General features: G+C 37.0%; 1 protein-coding gene across 1 annotated transcript; it reads left to right on the forward strand.

Annotated features, from left to right (window-relative positions):
- Positions 1-57: 57 nt before the first annotated feature.
- On the forward strand, positions 58-22,900 carry txnrd2.2 (thioredoxin reductase 2, tandem duplicate 2). The gene is made up of 17 exons (XM_084414211.1): positions 58-215; positions 481-549; positions 686-742; positions 840-984; positions 2,088-2,162; positions 3,871-3,949; positions 4,050-4,112; positions 4,729-4,799; positions 7,442-7,461; positions 9,285-9,376; positions 10,016-10,190; positions 15,270-15,406; positions 17,435-17,530; positions 18,059-18,151; positions 18,763-18,834; positions 19,444-19,541; positions 19,733-22,900. The coding sequence occupies exons 1-17, from the start codon at positions 143-145 to the stop codon at positions 19,854-19,856; spliced, it is 1,539 nt and encodes a 512-aa protein (XP_084270337.1). The 5' UTR covers positions 58-142; the 3' UTR covers positions 19,857-22,900.
- The last annotated feature ends 243 nt before the right edge of the window (positions 22,901-23,143 follow it).

The following is a 23,143-nucleotide window of genomic DNA, read 5'->3' on the forward strand; positions in this document are numbered from 1 at the left end:
TCGTTCTGTAATCTATTAAAATCGATTAAAATTAGACTCGAGCCATTCTAGACACATTGTCAGAAAACAATGTTAAAACATTCACCCAGGCATAATGTAAGGCACCTATAACGGTTGACAGGGGTCTTGCCTCCTGAACAGTATGGCTGCCTTCAGTAGAGGCAGACAGAGGATCAAAGCTTTCAGGACTATAATATTTACAAGACCTTTTACAGGTAATACTTATTGAATAGTAAGATTAATTGTCGCAAAGCTTTTTCGCTCAATTCTTTTGTTCAATATGTCGATATCCGTAATCTCGTAATTTACCTGGTTATATATATATAATGCAGGCAATTCATATATAAGATACCCATAATTTAGTAATAATGTCCAGTGCATGTGCGAAACAAATTAATAGTTGAAACTAAGGCATATTTTAAAGAGCAATGCACATTGTTAAAGTCTCTGTGGTTGAATGACTTGTAATCTTGATTCCAGCCAGGAAATTTGATTATGACCTGGTGGTCATTGGTGGAGGCTCTGGAGGGTTGGCATGTTCAAAAGAAGGTATTTGTCATCTGTACTTTAGGGTTTGAAATTTCTCCTTCATTTACAGTTATTAGGAATGGCATTTAAGTCAATCTCCTTAATGTATCTAATTAGGATGACATTTGATGTTTTACACTTTTTTTGTTGCTTACAGCTGCCCAATTAGGGCACAGAGTTGCTGTTTTGGACTATGTTGAACCTTCACTCAAAGGTAACGTTACATGCAGACAGAACCATTTATAGTTGTCATCTATTTGCTGGTAATGTATTTATTTCCAAAACAACTAATCAGCTCATGCTGCCTTTAGGCACAAAGTGGGGTCTTGGCGGGACGTGTGTGAATGTCGGCTGTATTCCAAAGAAGCTTATGCATCAGGCGGCGCTGCTTGGCACTGCTGTTAAAGATGCTAGGAAGTATGGCTGGCAAATCCCAGAATCCCTGTCACATGACTGGTGAGTTTCATGGATCTATATCAGTGACTGTATGTAGAGACATTGCTTGTAGCCAGAGCTGCCTTGTTGCAATAACAATAAGTGAAGCTTCATACTGATTAGAGCATGTTATGAAATTCATAATATCCAGGGTAAGGTTTTGTTTCAGGTTAGTGACATAACTTTATGTAGCACAGCACCATCTTGTGGTGAAAAAACAGATATCTTACGGGTCAAATCCAATCATTTCACTAGAGGGCACTCCAGGTCTGATCAAAAAGGTTAGGGTTTTTACAGGTTTTGTCCAAATGCTGGTCTTAAATACAACTACCAATACAGCTACAATAGCAATGTTGAGTTGTATTTGGCTTTGTTTTTTGTTTTTGACTAACAGCTTTGGAGATGGATATATAGCACTTTCTGCATTGTTGGCTAGACAAATTATTAATTGGAAGCTGTCATCTCCAACCTGTCATCTATGGGTTTTTGACCTTCTGTTTGCCCTCAAACTTGTAAAGATTAAATTACAAGTCAGAGGAAACCCAGTATTGTAAATTATGGAGCCCTTTTATACATTACTTGTGTTAAACTTGTGTTAAAATGTCTTTATTTAGGTATAAATAACGTGTATGCATATATTACTATTGTACATTATGTGTATGTTTGTGTGTGTATAAAAACATTTTTATTCTTACTCTTTTATCTCTGTCCTTTTTAGATGTATTTTTTTGTTATACTTTGAGATTTATTTTATATTGTTATTATATATTGTCATTGTTACTTCATGTTAGCTCAGGTCCATTAAATAATGTTAACAGATAGGCTACAACGTTTTAATAATGTATTAGTACATGCTTGAATTAACATGAATACATCAATCAATATTTGCTTTGAAGTATATTTTCCTTATTAGTTTAACTAATATGAACAAATGGAACTTATTGTAAATTGTTACCAATTTATCTTCTCTTTATAGCTCATTTAAATCCTGTGCATGTGCTCAAACCTATTTCCATGCAAAAGTTGATGGATGAAATATTAGATCTCAAATGCACGTGAGGGTTTCTTTTGTGATTTGCATTGTTGTGACCAGATAAGAGAAGTTTTTGTGTAATCTGTTGCAGGCCAACGATGGCTGAGGCTGTCCAGAACCATGTGAGGTCTATAAACTGGGGCCACAGAGTGCAACTACAAGACAAGTAAGTTTTACTATTAAAACAACATGGCCAAAATGTTCTGTTTCCAATATGGTTTGTATGTTTCTGTCACGATCCACACACGGGAAACAGGGGTAAGATCCAAAAGCAGTTTATAGGGTAATCCGTAAATCGTAAACCAGTCCAGGCGAGGATCAAAACCATATAAGCAATCCAAAAAACAAGAACAATACAGGAACAGGCAAGAAACAGTAACACAGAAGTGGTGTGACTAATAACAAGGACTCCGTAACAAACACTAAAACAGACAGGGTATAAATACACACAGAACTAACAATCATGATGGGGAACAGCTGGGTACAATGAACAGTGATGAGTGCAGACAAGGATTGTGGGAAATGCAGTTCCTAATGAGAATGACACCGTGGGGGAAGGGGACCTCTAGTGGACACCAGGGAACATAACACAACACTGTGACAGTTTTACATGGAGTCCATTTGTCGATCAAGAACAACTTAAACGCAACTTAACTGTTTAATTCGTTTAGTTAATGATGGCTATTTCTGTGCAGATCCCATCAAGCTTTTTAACATCATCCTTATAACGTTACGCTGACTTTGGCTGTTGGAAAAAGTAATTCACATCAGTAGACTAATGGGTCAGAATCTGGATTGTTGAACCACAGGTTGAGGGTTACAAAAATGTTATCATCATTTTTGTATTCCAGGAGGGCCTGTAGTAGAGCTGCACAATTAATCGTTAAAAGATTGCGATCTCGATTCAAACACGCTATTAACCTTTGACAAGTACATTCAAATCTGCATTGTCGCTGCTGCTGACCCAGTTGTCTTGTATCGGTATGAAACAGATACACACACAGTATTTTACCTCACGGTATTATTATTTCTGTTGCAAAAATGTTTTACATGATCACAGAAGTACTGGGATAAAAGTTCATAAACACTGTTGTCTACAGTAGCGATCAAAGTAGAGTAAATCCACTTTTGAAAATTACTTGACTCTTCAAAAAATTATTGTATCAATAACATTGTTACAACAGTTAACCAGACCGTTAAAAATATTAAAAATATGTATTTGTCACTGAATCAATCATTCAAGAGATTTGTTAAAAAATGCTGAATCATCCAGTAATGAAGTCATTATGAGTGAGTCATTGAATCATTCTTTCAAACCGATTAAAAAAATAAAAAATGTAATAAAATATTTTTAAATAGACTGCAGAAATCAGTCTGAAACTCTAGTAAATGACATTTGTTTAGTTGTCTATTCAGAATTGTGGGAGAATCATGATCTCTATGTTAAAAAAAAAAAATCTCAATTTATCCAGAGTCCTGCAGCTCTAGCCTGTAGATCTCATTAGCTGTCTCTCTCTTTCACCATCTAATCAGGTAATTACAGTCTGAGGCTAAATGAATGTGCCATTGTGATAAATTGTCCTAAATTTCAGCCGTCTTACTGTATGGCTGTGAGGCAAACAGGTGTGGTGATGTCATTTCCCAGAATGCTCCAGATATATGTCTTGATGTTAGAGCAGAGGTGTCAGTTTGAGTTTGAACATTAATATTATTAATGATCAAATCTTGTTTTGTTGTTGAGCCTTCTTACATCTCCATGACTTTGTAGAAATGAATTCACTTTTGCAAAGTTGATGGGGAATTGTGATGTCGGTAGGCAACTTTCTTACCATCTCTCTTACTTAGACTTACTATCTCTCTGTTCCATGTAACAGGAAGGTGAAATATTTGAATATGAATGGCAGTCTGGTGGATAAACACACTATCAGAGCTGTAAATGCCAAAGGGAAAGAGGTATGATTTTGAATTTATAGCAACTTAATTCTCTAAAATGTTATTTAAACACAATCTCTTGTGCCATATTCCTGATTATCCTGCGTCGTTGTATTCACAGATGACACTGACCACCAAAAACATTGTGTTAGCTACTGGTGGACGGCCGAAGTACCCTACACATGTAAGTGTGCGTGCCAGTGCAGGCGGGCATGTGTGGGTGTTGTCTTTCCAGAATGTGATGTGACCTTGTTCTGCTGATAGGCGTGTGGGAGAGATAATTTCCTTTCTGGCTTTCCAAATATGATACAATTGATATTATTGTTAATCACACTTGAAAGCCTGCTATTTATCTTTGCTTCAGTTGAGATACTGGTAAAGGATACAAATGTTATAAATCACCCCTTAAAAATGACACATTTAAAGAAAGTGATGCCTCTTCTTAGGACAGTTTTGCATTGTGACAGTATTTTATAATTATATAAATAATATGATCATTTATATTGGAAAATTGAGAAGCATTATATTTTGTCATTATTGGTATTATTATTTACAATGATATATTTAGAATTGTACATTATATTGTATATTATTACCTTTTTTTTACAGTCTATGATTATTACTATTACATTACAAAGAACACTTGATATGAATCATAATTTTATATTGATTTTAATGTTTTTTACAGCTTTAAAATATTCAGTTAAATTTGAAAAATATTCAATTAAATGTTGCTTATGCTGCATATTTAATCTTTAAAGTGGCTCGTTTGGGTTTGAACTGTGCGGTTCATCCTCCAGGTCCCAGGAGCTATGGAGTTCGGGATCACAAGTGATGATGTCTTCTGGCTCAGAGAGTCACCTAAAAAAACGTAAGTGACTTTTATGTTGTGAACAGATAGTGAGCAAACGCTTTCAGCACTTTAATGTGTGTTTCAACATTATCTTCTTGTCATAAGTGGTCAAGAAATCTGCTTTACTTGTTGCTTAGCCAGCTGCATTTGTTAATCTGCAAGTATATTGCATATATGTTATAATTTTTTCCATAATGCACTTAACAAAATAAGAACTTAATTTAAAAATGAACTTCTGTTTAAACTCGGATAATATTTTCGGTTCATTACTGCAGCTTTCTCTTTAAGTCACGCTAGTTATTGTGGTGGCCACATCCTTCTCAGGCAGGTGATGTTGTTTTGCCGTTGATCTGTCAGCTGTACAGGTGCGATTTCAGGCTGTTGCCAGTAAGAGTGTTCATCCTGTGGAAGTGGCAAGACCTTGGTGACTGATGGGCATGAGCAAGGCCATTGGCACGCATGCCTGACTTGTGCAGTCGTTCCCACCATAACAGCAGAGCGTCTGTCAGGACTGATGACACACTGTATGCTTTGGATTCTGAAGACTACCAAATAATGCATTCAGTATGATATTATCAACCCTTGGGCTCATTATATAAAAGTCAGTGTTGAAAATAACTTGTTTCGTGGAAACCAGGTAACTGTTTTGTCTGTGGTTCAGGTGTCCAATGGGCCTCGGGACCTACAGATGCTCGCGCAGTAAATAGTTCTCTGTCCCGTGCTTATCTCTCTCTGTTCTGCTGAAATGAAAGCAGGCTCAGTCTGGGCAGACATTAGGAAAGGCACAGCATGAACTTGCTGATCTTATCATGGTCGGGTTTATTATAGAAGTGCTGCCCAAGATTGACTGAGTCTACAGTAGCCACAGTTCCCACACACTTCCCAGGATAAACTCTCTTTCCTGCTGTGGTTTCTGCATGAATGTAGAAGCTAGTGGGACTTCAGCTGAAGAGAATGTTATGATAGGCCTAACAGTAAATGCCTACGGTTTTTTAAGGACATGATCAAATATAAGTTGTTCTTTTTTTCTTCTTCAAATTTTTGGCCTTTTGCTATATTTTATGCTACAAATTTAAACCAGCCCTATTATTAAAGGTTATTATTAACGGTTGCAAATTTTGTTTTGGAGGTCTACTATAATAGGTTTTTACATGCATCCAAAGTCAAAAAACACTTGACGGCACGAGTTGGAAACAAAACGACCATTACCATATCTGAATTTCAGCTCCGGAGGCTTACTCAGCACTTCAATACACAGTGATATAAAGAGTAACCATTTTAACGGTATCAATTTGAGGCTTTTCTTTGGAAGTGTATGCAAAGTGGATTTGCTTTCGCAGCGCTTCTCGACATGTCGACAACACAAACTCGTCAAAGTAGACGTTGTTCACAGGCACCCAATGAAGACCATAGTTTATTATGGCACTATGCAAATTTGTTACAAACTTGCGTAGGTTTGTGCAGGAAGTAAGGCTGGACAATAACTCTGTTTATCTGGCACTTTGATATTTGAAACTTTGCAGACCTTTTACGTTCACAAACGGCTATATTACACACTACATGAAAAGTAATTTCTGAAAAAGCATAATAGGGACACTTCAATAGGGAGTGAAGGGAAAGAGACTGAGAGAGGTAATGTAATTGGAAAACATGGCGATGGACCCAAACTGGGGTTTGAATCAGCAAAGGCGTGTTGATGTGACATTGATATCTGGGTCACAATATGATTATGATTGTGGTTCTTTTTGTTTAGTGTGTAGTTATACAAAATTGTGATTTTAATTGCATACTTTCATGCGCTTGTTTTTCATTCATCTGCATTGGACTTTGCATAATAATAATATTACGCTCAGTCTAAGCTTGGATTTGTGTAAATAGAATGAATATAGCATGTTTTTACAAAGAATAACTTGTTTCATCTGTACTGTAGCACACAAATGACAAATGATTCCCTTAGAATGATTCTCTAATCAACAGATTAGAATTATTTTTTACCTATACACATGCAAATTAATGCAGTGCGATTTGTTCTCATGTATCCTGTGTTTGTCATTCTATATAAAAAGGAATGTCTCTTATACTAATCCAGACAGAAGGTTTCTGGTCCATGTCATTCCTTATCATCTGACTTGTTCCACCATGGCAGGTTAGAGCTTAGGGATGTGTTTTGTTGGGGGGGGAAAGGAGCTCTGAAATTTTGCTCCTAATCCCTCCATAAGCTGCCACACAAAAGAGCACTAAGTGCAGATGTGCATTAGCAGTGTTGTACACTGAATGCGTGTGATGTTGCTTCGGTGTAAGTGGGTTTCACTCAGCAGTGCTGTGTGGGGACATCCATGAGGATTAGACCTTGTGTTAACAATTAGACTTCACCATGACCGTGAATCTCAGGGCGGTGTACTCGTCGACCACACACAGTCATTGCTCTTTGTTCTTAAGTCATCTTTATTGTGTTCTCCTTGTCTTTGTTTTGGTGTAAGTAAAGTGGTGTGCATTTTATTCTCTTTGGGTTGTTTAGTATCATTTTACAGAATGTTTCCCAAATCCTGTGACAAATTTACTGACTCTTTCGCATTCGTTTCATGTTTGTAGTTATGTGACATTATTGTTCACGGTGTTCATCTGTGATCTCACTAATTGCTGTTTTCTGTGTGTTCCAGGTTGGTTGTTGGTGCCAGTTGTATCCTTCAAAGCCGACTCTTGCTTTACAGGAGAAGTGTCTACCTATCGAGATGATTGTATTAGAGGCGCTATGATTAATCAATGAGTGCATTTACATGTTCGACCAAACGCTAAGTCAGATCATTTTTAGTCTGATTTTCTTTACCAGAATGCCTGTAAATATTTATATGCAAAGATGGTTCAGAGGGGAAAATTTTATGTTGCGTTTGCTTAGCCTATATGGTTTTTGACCTTTACCCAATAAAAAGAAAGAACACTGATGTTTTCATGCCTTTACATGTTATGTTATTAGACATAATTAGTGTATTATTGTACATGCAAATGCACTCAATGGCAGATTATGGCTAATCCACTGTGTTTTTATCCCACATAACATAGATTTACTAATTTAACCTCCTAGTGTCTGGAATGCAATTCAAATTTGCATTTTATTTCCTAAACACCAATTTTATTACAAATTTTCCAGAAAAAAGTTTTTCCTCATAGATTATGAGACAATAAATTAGCAAGGACATATTAAAAAGCTTTATTAAATCACTTTCAGAAACAGCAGACTGTGGACAAGATTTGCTAAAAAGGGCAAATAAGTTGCGGCCACAATCTAATAAAATTAATTTCTGCGAGTTATTTACTAAGAATGCACAAATTCAATGTCCTGTCAGATGCAAAATTGGTTAAAGGGATAGTTCACCCAAAAAATTACAATTCTGTTATCATTTACTCACCCTCAAGTTTTTCCAAACCTGAATGAAAAGATGTTTTGAAGAATGTCGGTAACCAAACAGTTGATGGTCCCCATTGACTTTCATAGTATATATATTTTTTCCATGCTATGGAAGTCAATAGGGCCAATCAACTGGTTAGCCCTATTCTTAAAAATATAAATGTAAAGTCCTCACTGCTTTTTATGTTTTTTTAATCCAATATAAATTCATGTTCCAGTTACACTTACACTGCTGACACATTTTCCAGATTAAATACATAATTATTACTTGCGCTATGAAAAAAAAGAACACAATACAGTTATTCTATGTTTTATTTGACCTTAACAATTGACTGAATTTTCTTTTTATTAAAACTTTATTAAGCCTTTTTACATTTATTCCAAAATAACTATAAGAACACATTAACAAATTTCGAATTCCATCTTTTTTTATTTGTGAACTGATTTTCAGCTTTTCTTTTTAATAGTCCACTTATTTTCGGATCATCAGTCATCAAAAGCTCGGTAAACACAGCAGGGGTCATGATGTTCACAGACACAGAGATGTGGACTAAAAACCCTCACACATAGTGTTTTCAAGTCATTTGAGGTTTTATTTTGACGTGACATAAAGCGTTGATATCCAAGTTTGTCACATCATTTTTAATTAGTCTTCCCATTAACGCATTTTTTTACATAGTACGATGTACTCTTCTAATGTGACTTTTCCCAATTCATTCTCGATTACCCCCCACCAAACCTACAGTATGCTTTAGGGCAGGGATGGGCAACTTTGGTTGTGGAGGGCCAATGTCCTACAGAATTGAGCTCCATCCCAAATCAAACACAACTGCCTCAGGTGTGTTTGATTAGAAATGGAGCTAAACTGCAGGACAGTGGCCTTCCAGGGTCAGAGCTCCCCATTCCTGCATTAGTGTGTCTGCTAAAACTCAATGGGCTCAGGGGAGGCAAGGGAGACGCTGCCTCACGCTGTAACTTTAACTGCTGGTGTCGTTGTCGAACAGGGTCACTTTAGAAAAACGTGATTTATACACTTTTTCATGTTCCATAATATTTGTGCTATTTTATTTTTGTTTTCCTTCACTGTGTGTGTGAAGATGTAGCACTGGAATGCGCTGGCTTCCTTACAGGCCTTGGGCTGGACACCACTGTGATGGTGCGTAGTATTGCCCTCCGGGGGTTTGATCAGGTACTACATCTCTGTTTTCACACTTTGTCCTCTTTGATGTTTTTAGAATAAAAAAAATCCTCTATTTTTATTTTTATTAACCTGATTTAATTTGTTTTTGAGTTGTAAAATACACTAAGAATAGTTATTATTAGTCGCTATAACTGCTTTTGGTTTGGCCATTCTTTAATGTGACTCACCCTGGTAGAACCGCCAGGCTACATGGCAAAAACAGGATGAGAGACCTGGCTAGACTTGTTTTATGACTGTGTTTTTTAAGCATTCATCTTTAATTAACGGTTATAGTGTTCTGACAGCAGATTTGTCAAGTTATTATTAAGCATTATACCCGCAGTATGGTCTGAAAGGAGTAACAAAATGACAACTAGGAGCAAATTGCTCAGTTGAAATAAAATCTGTTTAAGAAAACAAATGATGAGGAAAAGCTTTTAAATGTATTTGTTTAGTTACTCTTTGTTAGATTGTATAGGTTGCAACTATGTAGATAATCCCTTATCCTTATTTCAGTTAAAATACTTTAATATGTAACAATATACAGAGGAAAAATTTATAGTTTTATTTTATTTTATTTGTTTGTCCATTTTTGTAGGGGTTTTAATTGTGTCCATATTGTCATTTTCTTTTCTGTTTGTCTCTCAGCAAATGGCTGGTTTAGTCACAGACTACATGGAGGCATATGGCACCAAGTTTTCCTGGAGGTGTGCGCCAAAAAGTGTGGAAAAGCTCCCATCTGGCCTTCTCCAGGTCACATGGATGGATCTAAAAACCAAAGAGGAACATAAAGACTCCTTCAACTCAGTACTTTGGGCTGTAGGTGAGGCCATCTTAATGCGTCACAAATACAGACACAACATCAATTTGTTTATTTGGCACTTTTCTTGAGAGGAAAAGTTTATTTTCTCTTTTTTTTATTTGGAAATTATTATTATAACTATTATTACTTATAAAACTGTGGCTAGGTTAGAAATGCATAACTCACTCCATCGTGTCTTTCTTCTCACCTAAATAAAATAATTGACCTATATATAAGTAAATCCTTTGATACACTGATCACACTGTCAGGGTTTATTTAGCGATTAATGAATGTCTGCCTGTGCATTATCTCTTACTTGTATCATAACTGCTCTTACATAAATTAATGCTTCAGGAAAATATGTTGTACAGTTGACTCATCCGCTGTGATCAGTGATGCTTTCATCACATTTCAAAATGTGTTCATAAATCTTCATAATACATATATCAGTTTGCGCGTATATTGTCCTACACCGCTGTGCAGCTATATCAGCAAAAATGGGACCGCCAGGCCTGAAAACAGGGTAATAAAGAGAGAGGGATGGAATCATCTAGGGAAGTGTTAATCACTGGACTGAGGTCTGCTCTTCAGGACCAGGATGCACCAGGGGCCCTGGGGTCACCCCATTCCCTGCTTTGTTCTCTTGCTCTGGGTTTTCCTGCCAGGGTTGCATGTCTCTCTGTACGGAAACCCACCCAGAGCTTCCACAGTTTTCCCCTTTACTCATCCCTCAGCATCTCTGACTGCAGATGCCATCCCCTTCTGTGCGTTTGTATCTTTCACTCATCTGATTTCTCTCATTCCGGTTACAGGGACAATGAAAGGAATATAGGACTATCCGGTGTATTTATTGATGGTGTGAGAAGATAGTGGAGCACAGGTTACAGTGTACAGTGAGGATGAGACTTCAGCTTCCTGTCTGGATGTGTGTGCCATGGAGAGAGAGAGAGATTTAGTGATCTGTAGTGACTCCTGCTGCACTGTATGGCAGCCTTGGCTTTGGGTGTTGAGTGGCTTTCTCGGGCCTTTTTGTTTCTGAAATTTTGGTCCAGACTTGTTTGCTGTTGAGGGATTAAAGTTCTCTCAGTTTTACAATCCTTTCAGTGTGTTTAGACTTTTACCACGGATGTGTGTATTTAGTCAAAATACAAACTGAAATGCTTTAAAATCTAGTGATGTATTAAAATCAGGGCAGATGGCCAATATAATGCTGATATATACCTAATTAAAAAAAGGCAAATTAGACATACACAAATTGCTATAACACTTATTTTACTTCATCATCATCATTATTATTATTATTATTTTACCATTTTATGTAGTACTTATAATGTACTGAAACTTATTGTAATTAATAAAAAAAACTAAACAAATTTAAACTCATTGAAATTAAATAGACACTTGTTTTACTTTTCTTTTCTTTTTTTTTTTTACATTTTATGTAGTATTTACAATTTTATAAAATTCGTAGAATTCATTTAGAAACTTTAGAAAAAGGTTAGAAATTATTAACAATAGTGCGCTATCCGTTGAAAGGAAATGGCCACTTATTTTACAAAATTCTATTTTTATTATTTTTATTTTACTATATTTATTTACTTTTACTATTTTGTATAGTTTTACAATTTGGTGAAATTTGTAGTGATTCTTTTTTTTTTTTTTTTTTTTTTTTCCCTGACACTTATTTTATTCAATTTTTATTTTACTTATTTGACTATGTAGTTCTTATAATTTACAAAAATAAAATAAAATTATTAACACTAATGATTTATTATTATTATTATTATACCATTTTATGTAGCACTTACAGTTTGCAAAGAAATAGCAGTCTGATAATCTCAAAATGTATCACTAGTAAAATCACACTTGCTTTCTTGTGGTTAAATACTTTGTCTATGAAAAATAAGACGGCAATGTTTAATAAATGTTCAAGTACTATCATGCATTAGCGTAGGGAGTTTATGGTTGCCAATTTGGAGCATTAATAATCTGTTTTGTCAAGTAGTGTTAGTATTGACTGTTGTCATAGTGAAGAGCTTTCAGAGGCTGATATCCTCTATTACACCCTCGAGAGGATGCTGTGTTTCCATGCTGTGGCCTCTCTGTTTCTCCATCCTGCTCTCTTTCTCGCAGTGGAAGCATAAAAATTAGCTTCTTTTTTTTTATCTCCCTCATGGCGACTTCTAGAGCAGCCCCATCCCTCCTCCTGTCTTTCACCCCCAGCGGAGCTCTTCCACCCTTCCGCTCCTCCATCCTTCCTCTGGGCTGCGCCCCTCTGCAGGTGGCTGTGCTAAACACCAGGAAAGAGAACGTTTCCTCCATATTGTAGGTGTACCCCTTTTATGAGAAGGGAAGTAATATATATTGTGTAAATATGCTTTCCTATTGGTTCACAATTGTGTGCATATAATGTATTTTTGATTGATTCTCATTTTCTTTTTATACGCTATTAAAAATGACCGTGATAACTATAATTTTCATGAAAATGGCAGTTATTGTTACTGTAATAAACAGTGTTAACGTGCTGTTTACCATAATTGAAGAATGTAAATTTAAAGATGACGTGTTTATTCTTTGAATGTTCAAATTAGCATTAGACTTTAGTTTTTTTGTCAATATTTTTCCATTTAGAGGTTATCTGCATGACTGCATCGGCCAAAAATACCCTTTCTACCAGTTAACATTTCGTAGTTCCCCCTTATGTCTTTTCCACAATCTTGTCAGTGGACTGTTAATTTCTGTTTTGAAATATTTTTGAGTGAATTTGGACTAAATATAATGTGATGATTTCAACAGTTTCGTGTGTGTACATTAAACTATATTATCTATAGTGGCATTATGGAGAGATGGGGACAGTGTTCAGGTTTTTTTTTTTTACAGTTTTACAGTAGTAACCATAACTTTGATATTTTGGAGGAAACAGATCATTTTTGTAAGATTAGTTCAATATTATGTCTAGGCTAAGCCACTATTTTGAGTTTAATTCATTAAGGCCATACGTTTGGCTTTTTCACTCTGGTGTTTTGCATTACATTTGCCATGAGCTGTTTTTCTGCTACTGTGCAGTAAAATTTAATTAAAATCACCATGGAGAATTACAGATCTCACACTGATACCGTGTGTGACTGGAATGGAAGGCGACTCAATCCTCTCTTATTGTTTCATCCATTCTTCTCTCCTGCCTGTTTAGTCGATAAGGCTCATTTAAAGTCTTGCCAGGCAGATTGTTGTGTCTAATTAGCATGTTGGCCTTGATATTTTTTTCTTGTATAACTCCAGGCTTTGTTCTTGTTCATTATCAGAGGCAGCTGTTTGTGTACGTGTGTGTGTGCCTGTGTGGGAGAGAGAGAGAGATGGTGTGGGTTTGAATTCTCAGGCATAGTTCTTATCAGTGGTCCTCTGTTATTGTGTCCAGCCTTCACAATGCCCAGCGACGTTCCAGGAGCCCAAATCAGACAGAAAAAGAGACAGGAAGTGCAGAGCAGGAATGCCCCATTTCAGTTTGACGCAGATACTGGTACTTTTCCCGCTTTACAGTAATCATCGTTTCGGGTCGTTTTTTTTTAGTTGAGCCAATAAAATGCACATTCTCGCTATTATCGGGTCTTTGCCCACACAAAGTCAAGGACGTTCTTTTTCCACGGGCCGTGAAGGATATCTCAAGGGTTTTTTTGCTGATGGAATGTGGTGTAAAACAAAGGATGTCTTTCATTTAGACTGAACTTGTAGTTCGTGGACTTCTGAGCCTTTGTTGCGGCATTATCCTCTAAAAAATATCCATAAAATGGAATTTGTAATGAAATATCTTTTTTTTCACTACAGTTCTGCTTCTGATGGAAATCTGTGTGGTGTTAGTGGAACTAGGCATTGCATTGAGTATTTATAATTTCAGTATTATTTTATTGCCAAAATAAAATTAAACAAAAACATTATTTTGTCATTTTTACAACACTTTTTATTAGAATTTTAAGTGCCCTAAAGACTGTGCCAGTGGTTTTATCTGCTAATAATTTAATAATAAAACGTATACAAAAATATATATATTGAGAAATTTAGATGTTTTTTTAAATATATATTTTTAACAATATTTTTTAGCTAAGTGAAACTAAAATCAAAAGTATTAAGAATACTCTCTTTACAGTTCCATGTTTACTGTGAATGATTCAGTTTACTCTTAATGTTCTTTTATATATATATATATATATATATATATATATATATATATATATATATATATATATATATATATATATATATATATATAATAGTAGAAATGTAATTCTAAATTAGTTTGGGACACCTGTTAAGAAACTGTTTTTTCAGTTCCGTTTGCTGCTATTAATGGCACACTCAGAAACTTTGTATCAGCATTAAATGTTTTCCAAATTCTATTTAGTGTTTTTAATTTACTTAATGTATAAAACAAATTAGTTGTAAGTACAGTTTTACTTAGCCAATATAACTCCAGCTTCAGACTTCAATTTGAAGAAAAATGTGTTTTATTTTTGTTTCACCATCTCTCACTCTTTCTCTGAGTAATCGATGTGTACATACATACTCATATCTGTGTCTCAGGTCTCACTGTAGTCGAGCAGAAGGAAGTTGTTTCTGTGCTTGAGGCAGGAAAAGGGGCTTAAGGTTTGTTTTTCTTGCTGTCTGATAGCATCTACATGGGTACCTCTGGCTTCTGCTGCAAACATTGTTTATTGTGATACCTATGAAGGCACTGGGACTCGAGTCTTGCGTGTGTGCTTGTCTGAGACGCCGTGAATGGGGGAAGGGGGCCAGAGATGGACAAGTGTCGACAGCCTCTCTCAGCCCTCGGATAGGAAGTGACAGAAATGACACCACAAGCCCCAGGTGGCTGATGGGATATGCATCCAGGTCTCTTCATTACGCCCTCCGTCAGACCACCACCTCAGCTGTGCTTGTGTTTTCTTTTCTAATCACTGGATAAGATTTTGCCCTCTAATCTCATAGTGTAAAGCCACCCCTAAATTCTCCCAGCAGGCCGAGCGATAAACTCCAGCCTTAAGCATCCAAAAGCTGTCAGATAACTGTCCGCGCTAACTGTCATTGCTTTCTTCTCTTTGAGTTTAGGCAGAGCCCCTGAAACCAAGACCCTCAATTTGGAGAAGGTTGGCGTGGAGATCAACAAAGAAACTGGGAAGATAATTGTGGCCGCTGATGAAGCCACATCTGTGCCAAATATTTTTGCTATCGGAGACATCAGTGAGGTAGGCGTTATGAATGAATGTCATCAATAATGCACTAGTATTGTAGGGGTGGACGATATGACCGAAATCTTATTTCATGCTATGAGTTTTTCAGTTACAGTAGGTTTATTTAACATGTAGTAAGAAATACTGCAGAAACTGAATGGTCAAATGTAAAAAAACAACATTGTCTTCACTGTATTATTGGATAAAAATGTATTCTTATTAAAGATACAAAAAATATTCAGTCAAGAGGAATGTGTTACTTCCCTAGTTACTTGAAAAAAGTAATCTGATTACATCACTCTTGTTAATGAATACATAATGCGCAGCGTTACCCATAACACTGGATACAGACTGCAACAGGTTTATTAGGCTGCTGTCACTTTAAGACCTAATGCAGGGATCCAGTATACTGATACTCGTCGGATTTACTCCCAACTGTTTACGTTCCCTTAAGACAAAACCGACTGTGTTTATGTGAATACTCTACATGATGACATAATTACGACGTCTATTTGACCATTTAAGCGCAAAGAGAACTGAATTCAGGATTGCATGCTGTCTGAGACAGGCGACTTTTTGTGTGCGTGCTTCGAGTGTGTGTGTCAATCAGCGCGAGTATCACATTGAGTTCTTTTTTTTCTTGACTTGTTGTGCTTAATAACTCTTATTAACATCAAGCATATCTCTCTTTATTTTCATATTCATGCACGTTTCTTTATCACTCTAACGGGTCAGTAACTTTAAAGTCAGCATGAAAAGAAGTTGCGATAGACTTTTCATTCATATTTTGATATAAAATGGAGAGAACAGCTTCCCAAACAAGAAAAAATGTAGGGCATGACTTGAATTTGTCCGTTGGGAAGTGATTGGATCATTGTGGTTTGCTATTGCTGTGATCTCATGTGATCACAGCAATAGCAAACCACAATGATGGCCTGCATGTTAATAAACACGTCATCGGAGAAGAGAAGGGAAGTTATTTTGATTAAAGATTACGAGGGTGAATGCACTTTGTTTTTAAATAAGAATTGCCCATTTTGATTTCATCGTGACTTAGATATTTTCACATATATTTGCGATATAAACATATAGCGCCATACCGCCCAGCCCTAATCAAACTCAGCCGAGAAGGAACAGCTGGAAATCAACACATCTACAGCATATTCCTGTCTGTCAGTTCAACCGCTCTCCTGGAAGGTCGCTGCCCTGTAACATCTCCAACACAACTGGCTACCAGGATCAAATATCACAGCTGCAGCAGCTGTGTGATTATTGGCGCGCACACACCGCTACACAACTAGTCAGAAGAAGCTCTTTGTACGTCAATGTGCATGACAAATCATTTTGTTAACGAAAGAAAACTAGATGTTGAGCTGCACCTGGTTACTGCCAAGAAGTGCATTTACTATACAGCTGCCTGGGTGGTGTACACACACTCTGAGCCAAACACCCAAGGCAGTTTCTTGGACAGCAGGATGTACAGAAGTTATCAGACTGGTTGCTGATGGCATTAGTCAGTGAATGAGAATTCGCCCCGCAGTGCTGCTTGTTCCTGTGTTGTTACTGTAGGCATGTTTTTCACAGCGCTGATTGGCAGCCGTCCACCTCTGCACTGTAATAATCATCTTGACTGACAGCCATGTAATGTTGAGATGATACTAATCTCCGAAATGTCTGATCAGGCTAATCGTACATGGATTTATACTTAACGACACATCGTTAAAACATAATGCAAAGAAAATGATCATTTAAATCTTTTCAATTGTTGCACATTGCATTGACCTGCCCGATTCTTGTAGACTAGATTGCTGTTGAACGCATCCATGCTTGTGTTAGTGTTTATTTTAGTATTATTATATAGTATACTATTATAGTATTAATTAATATTAACCAAATTTACTTCAGTTAGTTGCCAAGACAACATTTAAAATTTTCATTTATGTTTTTTATGTAATTTTATTTTTATTTTTTTAGTTAACAATAACAACGTGTGTGTGTGTGTGTAAATGTTCTCTGACACAGCCTACTCATGCTCTGTTTCAGGGTCGTCCCGAGTTGACCCCGACAGCCATTAAGGCCGGAAAGCTCCTGGCCCGTAGACTGGTGGGCCATTCCGATGAGCTCATGAATTATGAGAATGTGAGTTTTTCGTTACAGCATGTGCTCTCATTCTCTCATTGTTTCTGGATTAATCTCACAAAGCCTGTCAAAAACATGCATGAAAATAAAATAAAAACATAATGATATTATATGTTCATGACAATTAAAACATTTACCTCCAAATTATCATTACCGTAATGACAAATCATCTCATTTTCATGCACAATTTTTACCATTATTTGTATATATTATATATACATATTATAATTACACACACACACATATATAAAAATATACAAACACATTTATATATATGTACGTTACAGTAACTTTATGAGAATGTAATCATAAAAAATCTTCTTTTAAAATAATAGGAATTACGAAATAACTCAAAATTGAAATGACTGGACATTAAGGAGAATTCATTTTTAGAATACTTTCACAAAAATGTCTTGGTGCAACAAAAAACCTTGATGCAACCTTCTAGTGCTGTGTTTGTTATTTTATTTTATTATGGATGTTCTCCAGTTAAATTATTTGTGTGTGTGTGTGTGTGTGTGTGTGTAGGTGGCCACTACAGTGTTCACTCCACTAGAGTACGGCTGTGTAGGTCTGTCTGAAGAAGAGGCTGAAAAGAGACACGGCAAAGACCAGATTGAGGTAAAATACAGCAATTGTACCATGGGTGCTGTTAGATACTATGCGAAGTGCAGTTATAAAATGGCAGCAGCAGCAATACATGTTCAATACATGCAATAAATATTGCAGTAGAGTGAACAATTCGTCCACCAAATAATATAGTTCATTATCCTAACTGTGGGCTCTGTACAAAATTGCCAAGCAAGCACATTAATATACTGTATTACTGTATACATGTGTGTGTGTATACTGGGTCCTCGCACACCTGCACGGCTCTAAAGCCTAAAGCATTCAGAGAGGGGTGTGCCTCTGGTTTGATTGACAGGTGTTCAGGAGGGCTGACTGATGCTTGTAGAGGTTGATGAGAGATGATCAAAAATGCAGCATCCCATTGGCCCTGACAGCTGTGAGCAGCATGTGTCGGCACGCCAGAGCGCTCGCTCTCAAACATGTTCAATAATGATGATTTCAGCACCTAAAAAAATGTTTAGAGCAGTAACAGACACAAACATAACAGTAGCAGCATTTGTTTCCAAGTGCTTGTTGTAAAATGACGAGCTCAAGTGGTTGATGATTCAGGAAATGATGTCGTTGTTGGTGTATCATAGTTTTTGTTTTGTCTGGTTTAACAGGTGTACCATGCCTTCTACAAACCGCTCGAGTTCACTGTGGCTGAGAGGGATGCCACTCAATGCTATATAAAGGTATTTTATAATAGTTACACACACACACATATATACATATATATATATATACTAAGACAATTTTTTAAATAAATTGACACTTCTCTGAAATAGCATTTAATTGATCTAAATCTAGTCAACAGTAACATTGTAAAGTGTTACTATTTGAAATAACTTTTTTTTTTTTTTAAGTATTTATTTATCCATCCACAATACTATTTTTCCATCCTCTTTCAAGTCAGTAGTGCAAGAAATAGATTAATTTCTCAAAAGAGCTACAAGCTAATAAGTTGATAGTGAATTGTATTTTTGGGACATTTTTATTTTTATTTTTTTAATAAAAAAGTTTTGTCAACTACCAAATCAGCACATTAGAAGGATTTCATAAAGATTATGTATCAGTTTCTTAGTAGACTGGAATAATGGCTGCTGAAAAAAGGGTTTTAAAATAGAAATTGAGTTTTAATACTATAAGTTTAAGCTGTTGTGGAACCACTATTGTGTAGGATTCTTTGATAATCATGCATCCTTGGAGAGTAAAAGGATCAATTTCTTTGGAAGTTCAAATGATGATGGTCGTCATATCTCAATTATTAACTAATAACTAAATCCATGTTCTCTTTCCTGCAGGTGATTTGTCTGCGGGAGGGTGAGCAGCGCGTGCTGGGTCTGCATTTTACTGGGCCGAACGCTGGTGAGGTCACGCAGGGCTTTTCTTTGGGCTTCCAGTAAGTTCCACGTCTCTGTTAACCTGCACGTTATGTCGAGCTGGAGTCAGATTACATTCATTTGATTTGATTTGCTCTGATATCACCCAGGTGTCTGTTTCATTACACGCACATTTGCGTGTAAATTCAAATCAGTGTGAGTTACAGCACCTGTGGGCGAATGAATACTGTCTGTGTGTTTATATCTGCAGGTGTGGGCTTACCTATGGCCACCTCAGGAACACTGTCGGGATACACCCCACCTGCGCCGAGGAGCTCACCAAACTCAACATCACTAAACGCTCCGGTCTTGACGCCACGGTAACGGGCTGCTGAGGTTAAGCATCCCTTCCCTGATCACACGAGCACACGGGAACCAGTAAACAGGGTTATGATCATGTGAGTTATGGAGTCACAGGAAGCATCTCATGAAAATTCAGGAAGTCTGTCTTTCAGTTTTTGCTTTAGTTTTTATCTCATCTGTGTGTACATCAGGGCCATATCTTTGATCTTCGAATGACCACAGAATGCAAATCTATTTCAGTTTAATATATGATATTTCATATGATAATTCCAGAGGTCAGTGCTAACAAGTAACCACATCCAGGGGAGTTCGGCTAGCTTTTTACCACAGGTCAAGATAATCCAATAAGGTCCTCACGTTTGCTCTACAGAATACGAACACAGATCCAGGTTAGAGCAACACGAACCGCAAGCGGCGCTGCGAACAGATAAACACGGCCATAAATCAGGATTAAGCCCCCATTACAGTTTGCTGAAATAAGAACCGTTGGAGAAAGTGGCCTAATGTTTCTGAAATATATTCTGCAAATATTGTTGTTTCTCTGGTTGTACTTCCTGTCCATTAGTCATGCGCCACTCCTGACACTGATGGATGGGATAGGCCCGTCGCTGCGCTGACACCACCCCTTTTCCCAGGGACGTAGACAAACACTCGGTGAGCGGCGTGTCACTCAAACGCAGAACCCGGTCGTGGACAGAGTGAGCGCTTGTTTAGTCCTGGACTTCAGGAGGTTCCCCAGTGCACAGCGGGAGCAGAGAGTACACAGTACAATAACATACTCTCCTGCTCCTGATGTCTCTGCTTAAAGCCTTAAAAAAGTCAGTACCACCGGCTACCTAAAGGTGGCAGTGTTTGCTTCCTTTTCCCCCTGTTCTTCACTCACACATGGGGATAAAAATCTCAGAGCTGTGTAGTCATTATGAATTCAAGTCACAGTTAATCACAGGCAGAATGTTAAGATTAATTGAACACTTACTGGGCATTTATCGCTCCATAGGTTTAGCTTATCTGTTGTTTGTGTACTTGGCTAATAGCTTTGGCCCATGGTGCTGCCGCCCGCTTTGAGGGAAGTTAAACTGCAACTATTCCCCAAAGTTCAATTCATTTTGTGACTGGAAATCTGTGTACTTTCAAACCAGATATAGTATGAAAAGCATATGTGCATTTTGACACATACTGATATATAATGTCAGCAGATGCAAATCTAATTGTAAAGCAAGATTTTACATTTTTCAAAACCCGTATAACTTTATTTATTCGTCAGGACACTTATGAAGGAATTTAGATTTGAACTGGTTGCACATTGTCCATTAAATTACAATGAGGCTTTCAAAATTCAAACGCACCATAAAAGTATCATAAAAGTGACCCATATGACTGTATTCCATGTGTTTTGAAGTCATATGATAGATTTGTGTATGGAACATAATGAAATTTAAGTTGTTAATGACTGCAAATCTTCCACCTTAGCTCTCTTTGCTGCATTCAGGAGATAAGTAGCGGTGCTGGATTTATACACGAATCTTTTTTTTTTATCCAGACCACAAAACCGGCCTGAATAATTAATTCACGAATTGAACTGATATACGATTCTCAAGTTCAAACTCAAACTATAAGTGTAACAGTTTTCTCTGTTCTCATTCATTGTAGCGTGGAAATGAGCCACCAGAATAATTGTTCCATGGAAGCCTTTATTCTTAGTGTAACAAAAGAAGAAATACAGGTTTGGAAGAGCGTGAGGGGAAGTAAATAATGCCACAATTTACATTTTGGGGCAAAATATCACTTCAATTGTTTAGTAAAATGGGTAATAAAGTAAAACTGGGCATTTGCATCTGTAATGCAGTTAAAAAAAGATATGCAAAACTTATAAAACACCTGAACAAGTCATAGTCGCTCAAGTTTTGTAGTTATACATGTAAATGTATGCAAAATGAATATGAAATCAGCGTAAGAAACCCTAGTCAAGATTTCAGTGCCTCATACCCCATCCTTAAAGGGATAGTTCACCTAAAATTGAAAATCGTCATCATTTACTCCTGTTGTTCCAAACCTGTATGACTTGCTTTCTTCGACGGAACACAAAAGCTGATGTTTTGAAGAATGTTGGTTGCCAAACAGTTTTGGTTTGGAGACTTCTCTCAAAATGTTTTATTTTATGTTCTACTGAAGAAAGTCATTCATACAAGTTTAGAACAGCACAAAGATGAGTATGTGTTTCTTTAATAATGCCGATATGTCTACAGTTTCACACAAATACTTTGCGTTGTGTAAATTTTCAATTGGTTTCATGAGAATGCCATAGACTTGGGAGTGAGGGTCCATGTTGGAAGAACGGTATATCTGGAGTTTGTTTTTGTTTGAAGTCTAATCTGCCCTGGCTCTGATTAATGAGCCTGAGAGCGGAGTGACAGCCTGCTGTGGAGAGGAGCACTGCGCTACCAGGTTTATTTGTACCCAGGACTGATGGGAAGAGGGGGGTACCGTGTGCTCGACTCAGGGACGGGGTGCTGACTGAAGAACCCTGACCCCAACACACTACCACCAACAGCTTGGCTCTATCAACCCACACATACACAACACACTCACAGCCGGTGGGCGGAGCTGCGCCACAACACAGAAATATGCGGGCGCTTATTTCTCCAAAGTGTACAGATATACCAGCGTAATTGTTACCGGTCAAACGTTGACATTTTCACATTTGTAAGTGTGAAATCTAAATGTTACATATAAAATTGAAATTAAAACAGTTATCGGCATTGATTGTCTCACTCAAATGTTGATCAAATGACACATTACCCGCAGGCCAGCTTGAGACAGCAGCTCCGATCCCCACACACACACAAACACACACACACTGTGAAGGGTCAGGGTTCAACTTTCAAGGGCCCAGCTAATGATGACTTGCACTAAAAGCCAAAACTGGAGAGGGCGAGTCTGATGTCACCTGGCGTCACATTTATTTCTGTAAATAGAGAAGCCTGATTTGGCTTAAGCTATGCACTGGATCATTTATGTGTGTGTAATAAACTATACAAATGTACAGTTGCACCATTAAAATAATGATAGATTCTGTTCTCCTGTTTCCTTTTCAGATGGTGTGTATTTACTTTGTTTCAAAACTTAGTGAGCAACCTCACTGACTACTTCCTATATAAGCAGCATACTTTTTCTTTTTTATAATTGTTGGTCAATTGAAGGCATGTACACCTTCATTGTGTGTTTTTCAGCCATTGTGTCGTTTCTTTAATTTTTTTGCAGCGTCTTACAGAGTGTTGCACTTTAAAGGCATGTCAAGTTAAAAGTAGTTCATTTTCAG

Source organism: Rutilus rutilus (assembly GCF_951802725.1).
Source record: "Rutilus rutilus genome assembly, chromosome: 7".
NCBI lineage: Eukaryota > Metazoa > Chordata > Actinopteri > Cypriniformes > Leuciscidae > Rutilus > Rutilus rutilus.